Below are 17,330 nucleotides of genomic sequence, written 5' to 3'. Positions count from 1 at the left end.
GAAAGAAGCTTTTCCTCGTGTTCAGATGGACCTTCCTGTCTTTCAGTTTGTGCCCGTTGCCTCTTGTCCTGTCACTGGGCACCACAGAGAAGAGACTAGCCTCATCCTCTTGACACCCCCTTTCAGATACTTGTACATATTGATCAGATCCTCCCCTCAGTCTTCTCTTCTCCAGGCTGAACAGGCCCAGCTCCCTCAGCCTTCCTTCATAGGAGAGATGCTCCAGTCCCCTCCTCATCTTTGTAGCCCTCCGCTGGACTCTCTCCAGGAGCTCCATGTCTCTCTTGGACTGGGGGGCCCAGAAGTGGACACAGTACTCCAGGTGAGGCCTCCCCAGGGCTGAGGAGAGGGGCAGGATCGCCTCCCTCCACCTGCTGGCAACACTCTGCCTCATGCAGCCCAGGATCCCATTGACCTTCTTGGCCACAAGGGCACACTGCTGGTTCACGCTTCACTTGCTGTCCACCAGCACTCCCAGGTCCTTCTCGGCAGAGCTGCTTTCCAGCAGGTCGACCCCCAGCCTGTCTTGGTGCCTGGGGTTCTTCCTGCCTAGGTGCAGGACCCTGCGCTTGCCTTTGCTGAGCTTCAGGAGGTTCCTCTCTGCCCAACTCTCCAGCCTGTCCAGGTACTGCTGAAGGGCAGCACAGCCCTCTGGTGTGTCAGCCCCTCCTCCCAGTTTAGTATCATCAGCAAACTTGCTCTGGGTGCACCCTGTCCCTTCCTCCAGGTCATTGATGAATGCGTTGAACAAGACTGGAGCCAGGACTGACCCCTGGGGGGACACCGCTAGCTACAGGCCTCCAACTAGACTCTGCACCACTGACCACAACCCTCTGAGCTCGGCCATCCAGCCAGTTCTCCATCCACCTCACTGTGCACTCATCCAACCCACACTTCCTGAGCTTGCCTGTGAGGATGTGATGGGAGACAGTGTCAAAAGCCTTGCTGAAGTCCAGGGAGACAACATCCACTGCTCTCCGCTCATCTACCCAGCCAGTCGTTCCATCCTAGAAGGCTCCCAGGTTGGTTAAGCATGATTTCTCCTTGGTAAATCTATGACTACTCCTGATCACCTCCTTGTGATATTTCTCCATATGCTTAGAGATGGCATCCAGGATGAGCTGTTCCATCACCTTTCCAGGGATGGAGGTGAGGCTGACAGGCCTGGAGTTTCCTGGCTCCTCCTTCTGGCCCTTTTGGAAGACTGGTGTGACATTGGCTTTCTTCCAGTCCTCAGGCACCTCTCCTGATCTCCAGGACCTTTCCAAGATGATGGAGAGTAGCCTAGCGATAACATCCGCCAGCTCTCTCAGCACTCGTGGGTGCATCCCATTGGGGCCCATGGATTTGTGGGTGTCAAGTCTGCCCAAATGATATCTAACCCGATCCTCCTCGACCAAGGGAGAGTCTTTCTCTCTCCAGACTTTCTCTCTTGTCCTTAGCCTTAGATGAAAAACATTGTAGTAATCACAGTTTACCATTCACATCTCCTTGCCTTCCCCCAATTTCTTTTGTGAAGGACATTTTCCCAAGGCAGAGCTCAGAAATGAAACCTGCTATTTAATATCTATCTATTTGAATTGAAAATTTGAATTTTTTCCCTCTTTCTTTCACAAGATAGATAGTACTCCTTAAATTGATATGGAAGAAAAAGGCCTGCTAACACTTCTAGCCTCATCAAGACAGAAATGAAGGTTAGTGTGTAGAAATTTACTTCAAAAATGTAAGTTAGAATCCTGTTAAAAAATGTTGAATGAAGTTGTTTGCATTTTGTGTGTTAGAACAGCAGTAATTGGGTTAATGTTTCTAATACACACTATGTAATTCTGAGAATTTACGCCAGAGCTATAGAAATCTATGAGCCTGTGCGCGTTACACTGAAGCGCTATGGGTAGTAGCAACGGCCAGGGTCATTTCGTCGTTAAACGTGAAATGAACGCAACTGCTGAAACAAGGCAAAGAAAATCAAGTTGTTACAGAGGTGATACTTTGTTTCTTTTGGTTTTCAGTTTCTTGACTATCCCGCTCATGTTGTGCTAGAAGCACAGGCCTTTTGAGAGCGGAGTTTCAGACTAAGGTGATTTGTGTTCATGAGATAAAATACAGGCCTGTGTTCTCACTGGGAAAAACCTTTCATTTAAAATTTCTCCTTGCAAATTTATGTCATGTTTAATTGTCATTGGAGTTTACCATCTCAAATAATTTGTTTTCCTCTATGTTTTAATTTCAGTAGCAGTTCAGCATCACTGCCAAGCTTTTATTTTCTTTGTGGAACAATTTTTTTGCATTAGAATTTTTAAATTAAATTGATTTTTAAATTAAGTTATTTATGATTTTTGCTACTTGCAGTTTTCATCTATTTTTCTGGTTATATCAGGAAATGAGATAATTAGTAGGAAAGTTCAGTGATTTTTTATTTGCACAATTAGTCTTTTTCCACACTTGTTATAACAGTGGCTTTTAATTAAAATGCATTTATATTAATGTAAATTCTCCATTCTTCATCTTAATTTTTTAAGCGAAACATTATTTTACAAATGTAAAGTTTTTTTTTTTTTTTTTAACTTATTGCTTTAGTAGTGATGTGCCTCTGCTATTTTTGCAGCACTTGGAATCATCCTCTGTGATGCTCCATTTGGTTGCAGTGGAGATGACTTTCAAAAGAAATACAGTTTTCCAGGAAATATTAATTGAAACATTGATTTTATATCTGCATGCCATGCCTGAGAGATGTAGCAAATGAACAGAGAAAATCGTTAACTGCTTTTTTGTTTTTTTTGAGTCTTCTCTGCCTTTCCCTCCAAAAAAGCAACAATAAAAAAATCCCTATATAAAGACATGCCAGCTGAAAGCAGAAATGCATTTAATACACTGTACAGCGTCATAGAAAATATTTTATATGTAATCACTTTTTCTTCTCCCACAAACTCCAAAAAAATTTTGGGGGAAAGTTTTGGAAACTGAAATCTTAAGAAATTATTCAAATGCAAGAAGCATCAGTAATAAATTTTCACAATATTTCCTAAACATATGCATACTATTTGTGTATATATTTGATCTCAGTCTGCATAATTATTCTAAAACCCTTAGATCAAGCAAAGAAGTGTTGCAGAGCTTCAACATACAAAAGATTTTTTTAAATACTGTCATGCTTGTGTGAATGTGCAAACACAAAACAAGGCAATCTGGTGCTTACCATCATACAGAATACAACACAATGCTGCTTCTTTTGCCAATGACATAAAAATAATGAATTCATGTACAAGTGATATCTCCATTAATTGTTTTAAATTCTCACTGGTTCTTCACTTCCTCTAGATGTTTCTTCTCTTCAGGTAGAAATGATATTCCTAATTACTTTCATTTGCAATGTTTTGTGATTATTGTCACAAGAGTAGGTACTGTTTAATTGTAAATTAAGATACAAGCCAAAAATAAAACATATTCAGGAAGAGTAATGAAATCAGTATGTGTAATACCAACAAGAAAAAAAGAAAAAAAGAAAAAGACAATCTAGCAGCAGGAAAGCCGTCTCCCGGTTAAAAGTAATGGTGAGGACAGATGTCCACTTCCAGATCTCGCTGTGCTAATTGACGTTCTTACCATCTGTACTGGCTGTCAGCGCGCGCGCGCTGGGAAGCAGCATCCCGCAGATCTGCCAGTGCAGCAGGAAGCGTGAGTGACCTCTAATCCACTTCAAGCAGCTAAGTTCGGTTTGCTCAAAACACTTTTTGACTGTTTAATCAAACTCGTCTGAATAAAGCAGAATATTTGAGGATGATAAGAAGCGTCTCCATGAAACTGCTGCTGCCAGTAGCATGGAGAAGTAATGCCATTAACTAATGGAAGCTTTTTAAAAATAAACCTCTGGCATTACCTCAGATTCGCAGTTGTCTTTCCTTTAGCCTTATTTCTCTATATAACATTGTCTTCCCTACATATTTCTTTTATGACTCAATGTGTTTTTCCGTTATAACACCTTGCTATTGTCCCTTTCTGATTTTGTCTCAGCAGTAGCTTTTAGGATGTGTGTTGTGACTTTAGTCAACTGGTCTTCAGATTTCTTGCTGCCTCTTCTGTCTTACTCTCCAAATTCCTAAATTCAGGCTTGTTAGTTTATGGCACCCAGGGGAGAAAACCAATATAGCAAATTTAGCGGAATTTTTGAATGAGGGTCAGATCTCAGAAGAAGGAAAACTTTTTAGGTTTAAGAAAACATTACATTTTGTTTTTCAGTATTTCTAAATTATTTACAAGAAAATACACTTCATCCTTAAACATGAATATGCTTTCATTTTTAGGTGAAACCATTTTTCAAATTTATTCTAAGTTGGTGAATAATTTAGCTTGATCCACACTTCTAGGGGGAAAAAAGGGGAAATCACGCACAAGAGTAAAACGTTGCCTACGTACAGGTCTTAAGGAAGATGAAGTTTGTCATCAAAGATGAAAGAGCGCTATTAAGTATTAAGGTAAATTCCTATGTAAGTTACTTAGGCTATAGTCTGGAATATAATGGTGAAGATAGCTGCTTTAAACTCAGTCTAGTTCCCGGCCTTATGGTGTCTAAATTTCAGTGTCAATGAGCAATTTTGGTCTTTGAAAAAAAGCAGCCTTTCCTCTTTGAATTCCAGTATCATTCTTTCCTTTTTTTCTGGAGGCTTTTCACTGTGTACTTATGATGCATTTATGTGTGCATTTTGTTCATCAGCATAGGAAAGGATATGTCTGTCTTTGGTGCTTCCTGACAGTAAAGTATACAGCATGATTTGGGAATTGCTGAATTCGTTGTTTTTAGGTAAATACAATTGGATTTGGAAACCATCTTTAATGAAAAGTACTGACTGCCACTCTTACTATTTCACAGTCCTCTCATCCTGTTGAGTACTGGTCATCTGCTTTCCTGCTGGAGCTAGCCCGCTGCTGTGCACATATGCTCTGTATTGGAAAACATGCGTTTTCCAGACATCTTTCTCCCCTTTCCCATATGCCTTTGAGGTCTTTCTGTTTCAGAGTTTTGCATTGCTGCTTGTAGGTGCATGATATGAACATGTCTGCCTCAAAGTCCTACCACTAGCGATGCTGTCGGTGCCTTGCAAAGAATCTGGAGCATTTCCCCACTTATGAAGTTGCAGCTGTATTTGGGGCAGGCCGTGCTTTGGGACACTAGTGCAAATTGTGACTGCCATTTTTAGTAAAAACCCTTTCTTACATTCAGGGGCTTTGCAGCCTCCCGAAAGCTCACCAAACTGGATTTGTCTGGTCTCTTCTCAAGGACTGTTCCTATGTCAGATCCCATCAGTAGTGAATGACTCCCCTGATCTCGCACATGCATTGTCCTAAGCTCTGTGTTCTGCGTTATTCCAAAGAAAGGCATCTATCCAAATGGTTCATAGTCTGAAATTCATATTTCAGTATAGCTAGGGTTTGATTCGTTATTAGGGACAAAGCCTTAACCTGGCACTGAAAGCTGACTGGGAGCTAAGAGAGGAAGTTTGATGAAGCTTGAGAAGTTTGATGTTTTTTTTTTTTTGAAACAGATGGACGTAGACACATTTTAAAATAGCTTGAATCTGTGTGGTATAGTCTCACCGAGCACTAGGTACTGCAAATTAAATCGAGGTAATAATAGCTACAGCACGCCTTTATCTGGGAGAGAAGGATAGTGTTTCTTAGAAGCCGAAGGTGAGATGAAAGTTTGATGAGTTAACCAAGAGCCAGAAGCTACAGGACAGTTGTAATTCTATACTTTCAGTGAAAGGTGAGTCAACATCTTTGCCAGTACTGTGGTGAGATTGATACGTTCAGACAAGCATCGCTTTGGTCTTGAGTAAGTTACACTTGGGCCTGTTGCCTTTCGTCTAAGAGTTAGTTCTGTATTGGTATTCTTCCACTGCAGTGCTGGGAACAGTTGCACTAATCTTGAATTAGACACAAAGTTGAGTGCCATTGGCAAATTAGGATCTTATTTTCTTTTGCTTGGCATCTTGACGATACTGTTAAGAGGAGTTTAGGTTCCTGGAAGTACCCTATAGGTAAGTGCTTTGGAGAAGGGAAGGAATTACCCTAACCTACATGAGAAGAGGAATGACTGGAATCCTTGCAGTGTAGGATCTGTTTGTCTTGCTGTCTTGCAAGCACGTTAGTAGTCCTCCATGGTCAACCCCCAGTTTAACTGTTTTCATTGTGTCATGTTAATGTGAATAAATGTGATCATAATTTTATGCTGCTGATTGCGTTGAGAAACTACAGCCGGGTAAATGTTCCAACTGATATCACATATTACTTGACATATATACGTAACCAGGCATATTATTTTAATCTCAGTTCTTTTATTTTATCAGAGATTTTTTGCCTAGAAACGGTTCTAGAAATGCACACACTTAACGTATTAAAAGAAGAAAAAAGCATGCAAGTGAAACCTGGAACTATTCAGCACAAATACAATGACGTTCTTACGTGATATGCCTAAATTGAAATGTTCTTAAATTGAGGTATCATGCAAAATACGTACGCTTATTGATTTCAGGTACAATATTCTTTCCTTTTTGCTTTCTCAGCACACGTATCCTGTCTCTGTGGCTATCTTTTTAGTTAACTAAAATTTCATGCAGTTCATTCCAGTGATTATGTGGCAGTACATATGCAGAGAGAACAGTTGCTTTAAAGTAGCACAAGGCTTGCTTTACTGATTTTTACTCTGAGGTCATTGACGTGAGGTCAGAACCAAGATACGTTTCTTCTACTGATATTAAAAGCTACTGTCAACTATTCCGTCTTCATCCCAGGTATAATTTATTTGAGCTTTATGATCTTTTTTCAGAAGTCATTGCTTACATATATAGGCCTATATATACGTATGTATCTATCTATAGATCTTTTTTAAAATTAACGTACTAATTCACAAACTTTCTACGACTAAAACTGACAAGAATTAGTATTAAACTGACTCCTTAAGAATTCTGTTCAGCGCATAAGGACAAATCATCTTGCAAAAGCAAAATTTAAGTGGAAAATCTGCCTGTTTGTTATGATGCCATAGGTTGTGTAGCTGCAGTTCTTTTTGGAGAAATAACTTACAGGAATGCAGATGCAACTGAGTGTTTTCTATTTCACTGCAACTTCTTTTTTTTTTTTTAATTTATTTTATTTACAGGATTATCTGGCACTGCTGCAGACCTAGAAAAAAGAAAGCTTATTTTTGGGAAAAACTTTATACCTCCAAAGAAGCCAAAAACATTCTTACAGCTAGTCTGGGAAGCGCTACAGGATGTGACTCTTATAATCTTGGAAATTGCAGCCATCATATCTTTGGGGCTTTCGTTTTATCAGCCACCTGGAGAAGGGAATGAAGGTAAAAACTTTTTTAGAAGTCGTTTGTGTGGATTTGAGTAAAAACAGTCCTATAACTGAAATTGATTCCATCCCCGTCTTCAAGAAGGGCGCTAACAGGAAATTTCTGTTGTTTGTTCCTATTACCATTACACCTGGTCCTGGCGTATTTTCTGTATGGTGACGTTTCTTTGTGCAGATAGCTGTACCACGTGACATGTACTAAAGGAGTTAAAGAAAGATCATAATAATCTTACAAAACTTGAGTATTTTTGTCTCTGTTTTCATCTGTGAGCTTATGTTTGGTGTTTGTTTATTCATTGTGAATTGTTGTTCACCACATTATAGAGAAGTATGTAATTACTTGTATAAACTGTTATATCCTACAGATATAAACATAGACAGTTCTTCTGTTAGTTTATACCAGCTGAAGGCTTGGACTTAGTGAAATTCAATAATTTAACTATTTTTAATAATACAGCTAAGGTTAAGGTGCTTAGCTCAAAAGGAAATAATAGAAGCCATTTCGTGTTACTTTACTGTTGCTGCTGCTCTGTATTGCAGAATCCTTCTGTGATATCTGTAGACAGTTTTAGCTACCCCCCCCCCTTTTTTTTTCCTTTGGAAAGTTATCTTGAATTCACATGCTTAAAATATTCAGTCCTCTAAATACTTGCAAGATTACCATTTCTGGCAACCGATCCAGGCCTTTTTTTTTTTTTTTTTAAATAATGCTCTTCTCTCATAGACTTATAAAGCTGGATAAAACATGCTGTGTGAAATGACGTGAATAGCTTGGCAAACGTATGAAGAATGTCTTCCTCTAAATATAGCCTTGAAATGCTTTTTACATTCGCTTCAGTTTCCTTTGGCTACTTTCCTTGAAGACCCTTTCTCCTTCCTTTTTCATTCACAAGCAAAATAAGTATGTAGCCATGCATAGCTCTTGTAGCATATTTATGATTCTTTAATCTTTTGTATATAGTCAGGTGTCTTTTGTTTCTTTCTCACTGAATATGAAATACATTACCATTGTTTTCAGTAGGTGTCTGATTTAGGTGCAAGTCATTTGGTGTTTAACTGAAGAAAGCATTTATTTTTATTGCCTCGTATAACTGGACATAGTAGAATACCTTGGGGATGTTGTAAACCACAAAACATGGTTTACAAGAGTAGGATTTAGTTCTGCAAACTTTTTTTGGGCAAAAATACACAGACTAGTCTCTTTATTTGGTGGGAAAGTTTTTACACGTTTTTTTGGGGATGGTTTGTGTCATCAGACTATAAATTTTTCTTTGTTACTGTATTTAAAATGCCCATTTTCTCATGGGAATGTGTGACACATCTGAGATGGGATAATCTGAAAAGCTCGATAGCACAGCCTGGGAAAATGTGTTCATGTTTTCCCACAGCACCGTATTTCATTCAGTGGTCACTGATTTCTCCATGTTTTTTAGAATTTTTTGCTGGAAGGTTTTGGCCATGTTTTACGCAGGGGCAATGTGTCAAGTTATTGAATATCTTTACTCTAACCTTTTGAACACATTATGAAGGTCCTTTTAATTTTTTTTTAAATTCTTTTTTTTAAGCAATTGTGTAAATGTGGAAGATTCTCATTTTAACTTTAGCATATTATAAGCTTATGCCAAGGGTATTTATAGTGTGTTGGCTGTCTATAGTATATTAGTTTATAGTTTATGCTTCTTTAAAAAGTCATATACATTTAAAAAAACTAACATGTTAAACTTGATTTTTCCATTGGTGTAAGTGGGGTGTGGTCGTGCTTGAAACTGGTTTGATGGCTTAGCATGACTTTTCTCTATCATTCCGTAAAATGATCTGTAAACTAGTGTTGCGTGAAGTATCAAATGAATTTGTTATGAAGAAACAAAACAGAATTTTTCCTAACATCCTAAATCAATTTGTTGAACAATTAAAAGTATTTCTTAAATTGACTGTGAACCCGGATTCAAGATGTTCATTGAAATATACCTTTATTTGCAAGTTGTATTTGTTTTTTCCTGAGAAAACATATTTTTGAAAATATAGCCCACCAGGAAGTAGGAAGGAAAGCTGGCATTTCTTGCTAGCTCTCTGCTCTTGAACTTGCCTGACTCTTCCACAGCTTGCTTAAAAAGTTTCTTGGGAAGCTTCTAGATGAAGTTGGCAGCACTGCTGTCCAGCTCCCTGGACAACTGGCTTCCCAGGAAGCAAGTGATGGGCATTGCTAGCTCCTCAGGCTTCCAGCTCTCCCCTAGGTCCCCTCATGAAAGGTGCTGAGGCTTGCTGGCTGCCACTGAAGCTTGGTCCGTGGGCTGATTAACTAACGCTCAGCTCCATTGGAAGTTTTAGAAAAAATTCTCTTTGTAGATAATGCATTTTCACCTTTTTTTGAACTTGTCCCTAAAAGTTGTTGTTGTAATCGTTGTTGCTGTAATCGTTGTTGCTTGGTTTTGCTGTTTTTTAATGAAAATGTGAGGAATATAGTTTGTGACGTTTATATTTGTCTGGAGCTCATCAAAATTCTCCTTTTTGTAACAGAACACTGCTCTGTGGTACATGGTTGTTTTCTGTAAAAAAAAAAATAACCTTTTCTCTTGAATTCTAATGCTTTTTTCTTTTCATATTCAAAAGGAAATGTAAATGCAGACTGCTTGTCCTGCTCGCACCAGTTTGCCCTGTCATCACCGCTAATTATCCGAACTCATCAGCTTACTATCATCCACACAGACCTTCCAAAGTTTTACGTCCACATGGACCTAAAAACTATTGTAAACGTGATTTCAGTAGTTTGCAATGTAAAAGACTTGAAAACAAAAAAACCCTTCTGAGCAAGCTGTTGTGAGAAACTGTTGGGTAACCGTGATGTCAAAGGGAGATGAAATACAATGGTCGCGTGTGTTTGTTGAGTATATTGTGACGTTGCTTATGCTTCTTATCGTAGTAAATGTTAGTGCTGTAAATTAGCCTGACGAAGCAGTGTAATTGTGCTGATTCTTTGGGAGCAGCTAACAAAGTCTGCTATAATCTTACCGCTTTTGATGTCTTTGAGGTCTGTGACTAGGACTGAATATGTGATCAAGAAAGCATGAGCCTTTCTGATGGAGAAGGAGCTGCAAAAAGGCCGTGGGTTTCGAATGAGGTGAAAGGGGCTGTTTCTACGGAAATAACTTTGGCTGTAGCAGAAGCATTAGCATTAGTCAAGTGTTTGTTTTTTTCTCTGTTCGGACACACCTTGTTAGACCTCAGGAGCAATGTGAATGAGAAATTTGGCTAGGTAGTCATAGGTGAAGCCTAGGTTTATAAAAGAGACTGTGACTTGGGAAGTATGAGAGAAGCATTTGGACAGGCTGAAGTCTACAGTGAGAGCTGGATATCTTTGATTTTGTGTTTTGTCATATATGTGAAGAAACCTGAATAAGAAATGAGAGTTGTGTAGTGAGAGTTCACTAGCAGACACCAAAGGGCGTCTGAAGAGCATCTGGAAAAGACCAGTGGAAAGCAAGATTGTGATTTGATAGAGCTTCGTTAGTGTTTAGTGGGAGCTGTGACTTTTGGAGATTGGCTAGTCGTCATAAATGGTTTGCTGACTCATACCACCCAATAAACTGAGACATGCAATAAGGTAGAGACCTGTTAGGCTTCCCAGCACTGCACGTTCATTGAACAGCAGCACTGCTTGCAGCAATGTAGTGAGCATGAATTTCCCTCATGCCAGGCGTTTTGATATTCAGCATTTTTTTTTTGTATTAAATTCACATAAAATCTAAAATAAGAAAGCGGTAACAGAATTAAAATTTTGCAGAATGTTTTGGTGTAGGACTGGCCGCTTACTTTGTTTCAGCATTTTTGAGAGACATGATATTCTGTTGCAGTGTTTCATTTGCTTATAAGTTAGTCCTAACTCGAAATTCTGTGACCATTTCAGTGACTGTCTGTCTTGGTGGGAGAAGGGAATGATCACGTGAAAAAAAAGAGACTTTAGGACACAGTGTTAGGTAAACGCTGTGCACTGAATTTTTAAATCTAGTGTACGTATAAACTGTCCTGAAATCTAAGAAATCTATATCTGCCTGTCACATATCCTAATATATCTAAATAAATAAATATACAGTTTCTCTAACAGTGATCTCATAATTTGAAGTTGTCTTTATTTTTTTAATCTATAAAACCAACCATAACTTTTGAAGCTGTAACAGAATTAATATTTAAGCAGATTCTGCAATTTAAGTATATTTATACAAAATATTTTCCTTTTGCTGAATTTAAAGGAGCAATGGTGACTTCTACATATCTAAAAATGCGTGAATGCTTCAGGAACTTTGTATAAGGATGCAGTTTAATATATGTATATGTTAGTGTGCTTTGCTGTATTAGGCAGCTGTAAGCTTGACAATTAGATGGAAGCAAGTATTTATTTTTTATGTGTTAATATACTGATTATTATTTCCAGTTTTAAGCTATACCTGACGACACGTTGCCAAAGTTTAAACCCTTTGTATAGGTCTGGCATTTCCAAATGTCTCTAACAGTTTGGTATTGTCTTGAGTAAAGTAGGCAAGTAGATTATTTAGTCTTCTGAATGGCATTCAGTTTAGACTACTGGAAATGTGATTATTTCTGTCGTTTTGAGATATCAGTAATTACAGGGAAATAAACTTTCTTAGCTAATCTGGACTGAAAGAAGTAGTAGTGTATTGTTAGTAACACGTGAATTTTTTCTTTGCTATATTTCTTCATTTCAGATATGGGTGAATCTTAGAAGACGACAATATTTCATTTTCTGCCACAATCAAAAACTGATCTACATGAATGACTAGATAATATTGTAGTTTGCTTTTTGTGCTTCTGTAGACGTCACTTGAGTTCCTGTATTCTCATATTTCTTAGCAAGAGTGAAAGTTTCAAGAATTTTGTTCTTAAAGTTACGCTAGAGTTGTTTTTTGATCTGCTCCGTGTTCTCTCTCACCATCTGGCAGGCCATTAGGAGCAACGGAGAACTTTGGCGTAAATGATTGCCAGCCCTGTGACGATTGTTGCTCTCGTTACTGATCCACACAGAATTTTTCCTCTTTCCAAAAAGTGCAGAACCGCTGCTGCGTGTTAGCAGATGTATCCTGACTTGACAGAAAATTACCAGTGCAGATGTAGTCGCTGCTGCAGTGGTGATCCACATGGGGATGTGACTTAGGCTGGTTAATAATACTTCATTTGTACCTCAGACTATAATCCCTCTCTGTTCTCGGCTAATAGATTTCAAACTATGTTCCTTGAGCAAGGAAAGTAGTTAGCCTATGATATGTAAAAAGGAATTCATGAATATATGGGAATTCTAGCTTTTTTCTTTTCTTTTTTTCGTTTTGCTGTGGAGATTAACTTTATTTTTGCACTTTGTCTTTGTTTATCAGTGCGTAGTGAAATCTTTTTTATATGCAATTTGCAAAGAAATATCAAACGTCCTGTTTTTAGAGGCAATATATAAACACAGAGGACTGTTCCTTGAGGTGAGGTGCCTGGATTTTGATCTCAAATGGTTGTTTCTGGAAACGAAACCATCGGGAGAGAGCTCGGGTTCAGCCAGTCAGAATTCCCACTGAGGAATGAGCAATGGCAGCGCTTGTCTCAGGTGTTACCACTTCTCTATCGCGTTTTGGCCGTGGGATCTGAAGGACTCTTACACCTGGATTTTCTGAGTCTTTCACCTTAGATCTCTGCTGAAATTCTTAGCCGGTTCTTGTTGCAGGATTGACAAGAGCTTGTATCACTTGTGTAATTGCTCTATGCCTTTCGGAAGCCCTCTTCATAGCGTCTTCTCTGCAGTTCAGAGCGTGCCAGCAACATCTCCCAGCTTCAGTGCTTCACAGTCCCCTGCTAAACACCTTCAGTAGCAATTTCTGACCTGAATCTTCTCGTTTGCTGCTATGTTTCAAGCCTTATGTCACATATGGGTTTTCTTCACCCGACTGCAAAAAACGTACTGATGTCAACATAAGGCTATTGACGTGAACGTGATGAACCTTTTAAGTTTTCTTCCTTGAATCTCATTTTCTTATATAGGTTACAAATGGAAAAAAAGCAGCCTGAAGTGAGATATTTTATTATCTCAGTGTTCAGTGTGAGGCCATGATCACGGCTTCTATTTTCCAGTATAGATCTGTGCAACTTAGAGGAGAAAAGGAAGATTTTTTGATTGAGCTAGCTTCTGTTAAAATTCCCAAGGCAAAACTCTGTATCAAAAACAAAGTTAAGTGATCAGTTACATTGCTTAATAGTTCGGCTGGGTTATCCTTCCCCTTGGCATGCAACAAATTAATGAGCGTGAATAGATGAAGAAACAGGGCACGTTCCTTTGAAATTTGGTCCTCCCAAGTCAGTTGCATTGAACTGTGTTGCTGAGGTTGATGTAGGGCTCCTTAGAGTTGTGGCCAAGATGCCTGTTGACCTCTCGTGACTAAGTTTCTTTACTGGGGACTGTGTTTCCTGTGGTTCCCCACTCAGGCGTTTCATCATCTGCATAATGTGCCATAGTGCTTTGTCAACAGGGACATAAGGTATCAAATGGAGGTTTAATGCAGTAAGGACATCTATGTAGGAGGAGAGAAGGTGCAACTGATCCACAGCTCTCACAAGGAAAAAAGTCACTTTTTGGATGGTTGCTTATCTTCTTTCTGAGCCTCCCTATCATGATCTTTATATTCATTTGTACTCATAGTACAATTTTTCTGTGCATATCTAGCAAATCCTTATATACATACCTGAGCAACTACATGTGCACAGACTGAATGCACGATAAGTCAGTCAGATATGGAAATAATGGACTTTACTTGTTTATACAAGTGCCAGCACGCTCACCAGGTCTGTAGCAGGGGTGGATTCGTGGGAAGGTGCGTGACAGAAGCAAAGGAAGCTACGTGTGGTTTAGATAAAAATTCTGTAAAAACTGAGGGGTGAAGGGAGAGAGAAATCCTGAGCCACTCAACACCCACCTCATCCAGATCTATTGCTTGGGATCTGAAATGCTGTGCTGCCCTCATCTTCTGAGGGAGCTGTATTTTACCACATTACTGCCTGTGAAGACATGAGTAAAAATGCAGCTCTTGACGTTTCTTCTTCCTGAGCAGCTCTGTGGAAGTAAGTCCAAGTGGGTAAGACTGCAGCCAGCCATTACTGCAGTGTCTGCACAGGGAAGTGGAAAAAGTGAAAATAGTAGAAAAAGAGCAGCGCTCAACAAACTTCTCTTGGTTAATTAGGAGTGAGAGTGCTCAGCTTGAATATCAACTAGAATGAATTCTCTGTCCAGTTCACAGTCTGTACTGATGTGTGTGTTTTTTTTTTTTAAGATGTCGTTTGGGCAAGTCAGATCTTCCTTGCAAATTCTCTGCCTTTGATGCTAATTCTGCTGGGGCGTAACAGCGGCAGCACGCGCTCTGCTGGGTTTCAGCTAGTCTCAAGCGCAGTGTCACATTATAAAGATGTGTTGTCTGTCCCGATTCCCCAGCACTTCTTACAGGTATAATGGGATCTCTTGGATTTAAAAGGTATTTTAATAGGTAGTTAACACATTGTTCCTTCAAAAGAGCCTCTAAACTAGCAGCAAAGGCTGCGTTCAGCAGGCAGGAGGGGGAGGAAGGGAGGAGGAAGACCCTTCTTTCTGTCTTCCCATGCAAGACAGAGTATCTTGGCCTTAGATTTTATGAAGCTCTTCTGTCTTTCTGGGTTTTTATTCTGTGATTTGCTTCCCTTCTTTTTCTTTGCCAGTAGTTGTGATGCAACTATGTTCATTTTAGTCCTTTCGGGTAGCTCATGTTTGAAATCTCTTGCTCCTCCAGTACCTGGTTCTTAAAATTTTTCGTCTGTAGAGTTATTGCCGAAGTAATAGACTTTCCATATTCTATTTCCAAGAAGTAAGGTCTTAGTAGATTTATTTATTTTCCTCTGGGGACTGTGTGAATTCTGCGCTCTTCTGATGGAAATCCATTCATTCTTAAATTGTATAAATATATAAAATGCATGCTGGAGGAACCTTGGAATAGTTTCTTATGTATGCAAACATGTATTGGCAGCCTAGAGGAAACACAGAGGTGTCATTTGAGCAGGAAACAAACATTGGATATGCAATTAATAGCAGGATTAGCTCTGCAGGAGCACTACCATTTCATCTGGTGTTGGAAATAATACTCAGAATTAGCGAATTCTGAGTAGAGTACAGTCGGTTCCTGCCAAATGTGAACACACTATTGTTTTTATTGTTGTTTGGGGTTTTTGCTTGCGTTTTTACTGATTTTTATCATTTGTATTACCTTAACACTAGAAACCAGTACTAGAAACTCAATGTGGCTCAAGATGTCATTTAAAGAAATACCTATGTGTGCTCTCTTTGCTTAAAATAGTCCTAGGAGATAAGCTGTTACTTTAAAGAAGTTAAATGAAGTAAAAGCAGTTCAGCTAAATTTAATTAAACTTAATTAAAAGTAACCTCAGATAAAAAAAAGATGAAAATCCTGAGCCATCCTCTGAGGAGTTCAGTTCATTTACTTCCTAGTTAGACAGAATAAGTGCAAGTGAATGTACTAAATGTATTAATGCAGCCTTTATCAATATTTACCTTGTCTTTATCCTTAGAGTTCACATCTGGGATTTTATCATGTATTTTCCCTAGCCCTGGAATTCAGTAGGGCTACTCACCTGGTTATTAAAGACATGTTTCTAAGTCCTTTGCTGGACTTTTACATACAGAGTTTTGCAGAGTCAATCTGAGGTCCTAGGACAAATAAAGAGGTTTGCATAGTCAGGTGTTGCATATGTCTCCCTCTCTTTTAAAAATCTATCTGTCTGAATTTCATTAATATGTGCTTAATATATTTGTTTAATGAGTGAAAGAATCACATATGTCATAAATGAACCAATTGGATGAAGTTAAGGCTGTTTCAAATCTTTGTTGCAGTTTCAAATATTAATTTTTTAAACAATCAACATTTGATAGTATAGACTACATTAAAAATACATAAATATAAGCAGCATGAAAATCTAGTTTGTGAGACTGGCATTAATGGTTTCTTTTACAAATCTGCGAAAATCGGACGTATATGACAATAAATAACTTTCCTCGCCACACTGTGAAGCCAATTTTAAGATGATAGACTGATTCCACAACATATGTGCGTTTTTAAGCAATATTTAATGATGTGATCAGGTATATAAAAGTAATGTTTTTGGCACACTGAAAATTCATTGTACCTTTAAGTTTTCAATTGTAGTATAGAAAATATCAAGCCCTTTAAAAACAAAGGGAGCAAAATTTTACTCATTTTAAAACTTACTCTACAGTGATTTGAATCTTGGCCTACCAGCCTGCTTCATGAAATATATCAGTGCAAAAGAAAAAAAAAATTTTAATCAGAATTTTGTTGCAGCTGTCAAAACTGAGAATAATTACACAGCTCTTCAAATCCATTTTATTTCTCAAGAGGTCAAGGAGGGAGCAGCTGAGCTGTCTTGCATCCTCATTGTCAGTGTCAGCTAATCCCTGGCATGGCAAAGAAATCCAGCAGCCGTTTATGTAGTTTTTGCCTGTACTGTTTACAATCGGTAAGCACTATTTTTAATTTTTTGGGCCTGTCAACAATTAGAACCAATTTGAATTTCTTCCCCCCATGTCTCAGCTTTCAAATGACTGCTTTTGTTATCAAAACCTCATGTGTGGTATGTTATTCCATAAGTCTATATAGAATATGTTAGCATTCCTCAGAAGTTAAGGAATTCTAAATCACTGGAAATACAGATAATATATAAGAGGATATAAGAACAAAGCAGCCTTAAAAACTAGTATGTCCTAATACGAATCCTTATCATCTTTGCTACTAAATAAATAACACCGATTCAATTCTCACTGCATTATAGTTTTTTACTAATCTGTCCAGGGAGGAAAAGGCACAAAAGAAACTTAGACAATGGAAGTGCAGCTATCAGCAAATAGTATTTTTATATAGAATAGGTTA

At 38.5% G+C, this 17,330-nt stretch overlaps 1 protein-coding gene across 20 annotated transcripts in view; it reads left to right on the top strand.

The window, feature by feature from the left end:
• The window catches only part of ATP2B2 (ATPase plasma membrane Ca2+ transporting 2), a 430,065-nt gene that overhangs the window by 292,688 nt on the left and 120,047 nt on the right, over nucleotides 1-17,330 (top strand). For 18 of the 20 annotated variants that reach the window (XM_068906748.1, XM_068906742.1, XM_068906746.1 and 15 more), the window contains one exon: nucleotides 7,157-7,354. The exons of the other annotated variants lie outside the window; for them this stretch is intronic. In XM_068906748.1, coding sequence (XP_068762849.1) covers nucleotides 7,157-7,354 — 198 coding nt within the window. The remainder of the gene's footprint in view (nucleotides 1-7,156; nucleotides 7,355-17,330) is intronic. 20 annotated transcript variants of the gene reach the window in all.

This window comes from Struthio camelus, chromosome 14 (assembly GCF_040807025.1).
Source record: "Struthio camelus isolate bStrCam1 chromosome 14, bStrCam1.hap1, whole genome shotgun sequence".
In the NCBI taxonomy this organism is placed as follows: domain Eukaryota; kingdom Metazoa; phylum Chordata; class Aves; order Struthioniformes; family Struthionidae; genus Struthio; species Struthio camelus.
The sequence above is the reverse complement of the archived record's forward strand: the minus strand, read 5'-3'. Positions and strand labels throughout refer to the sequence as shown.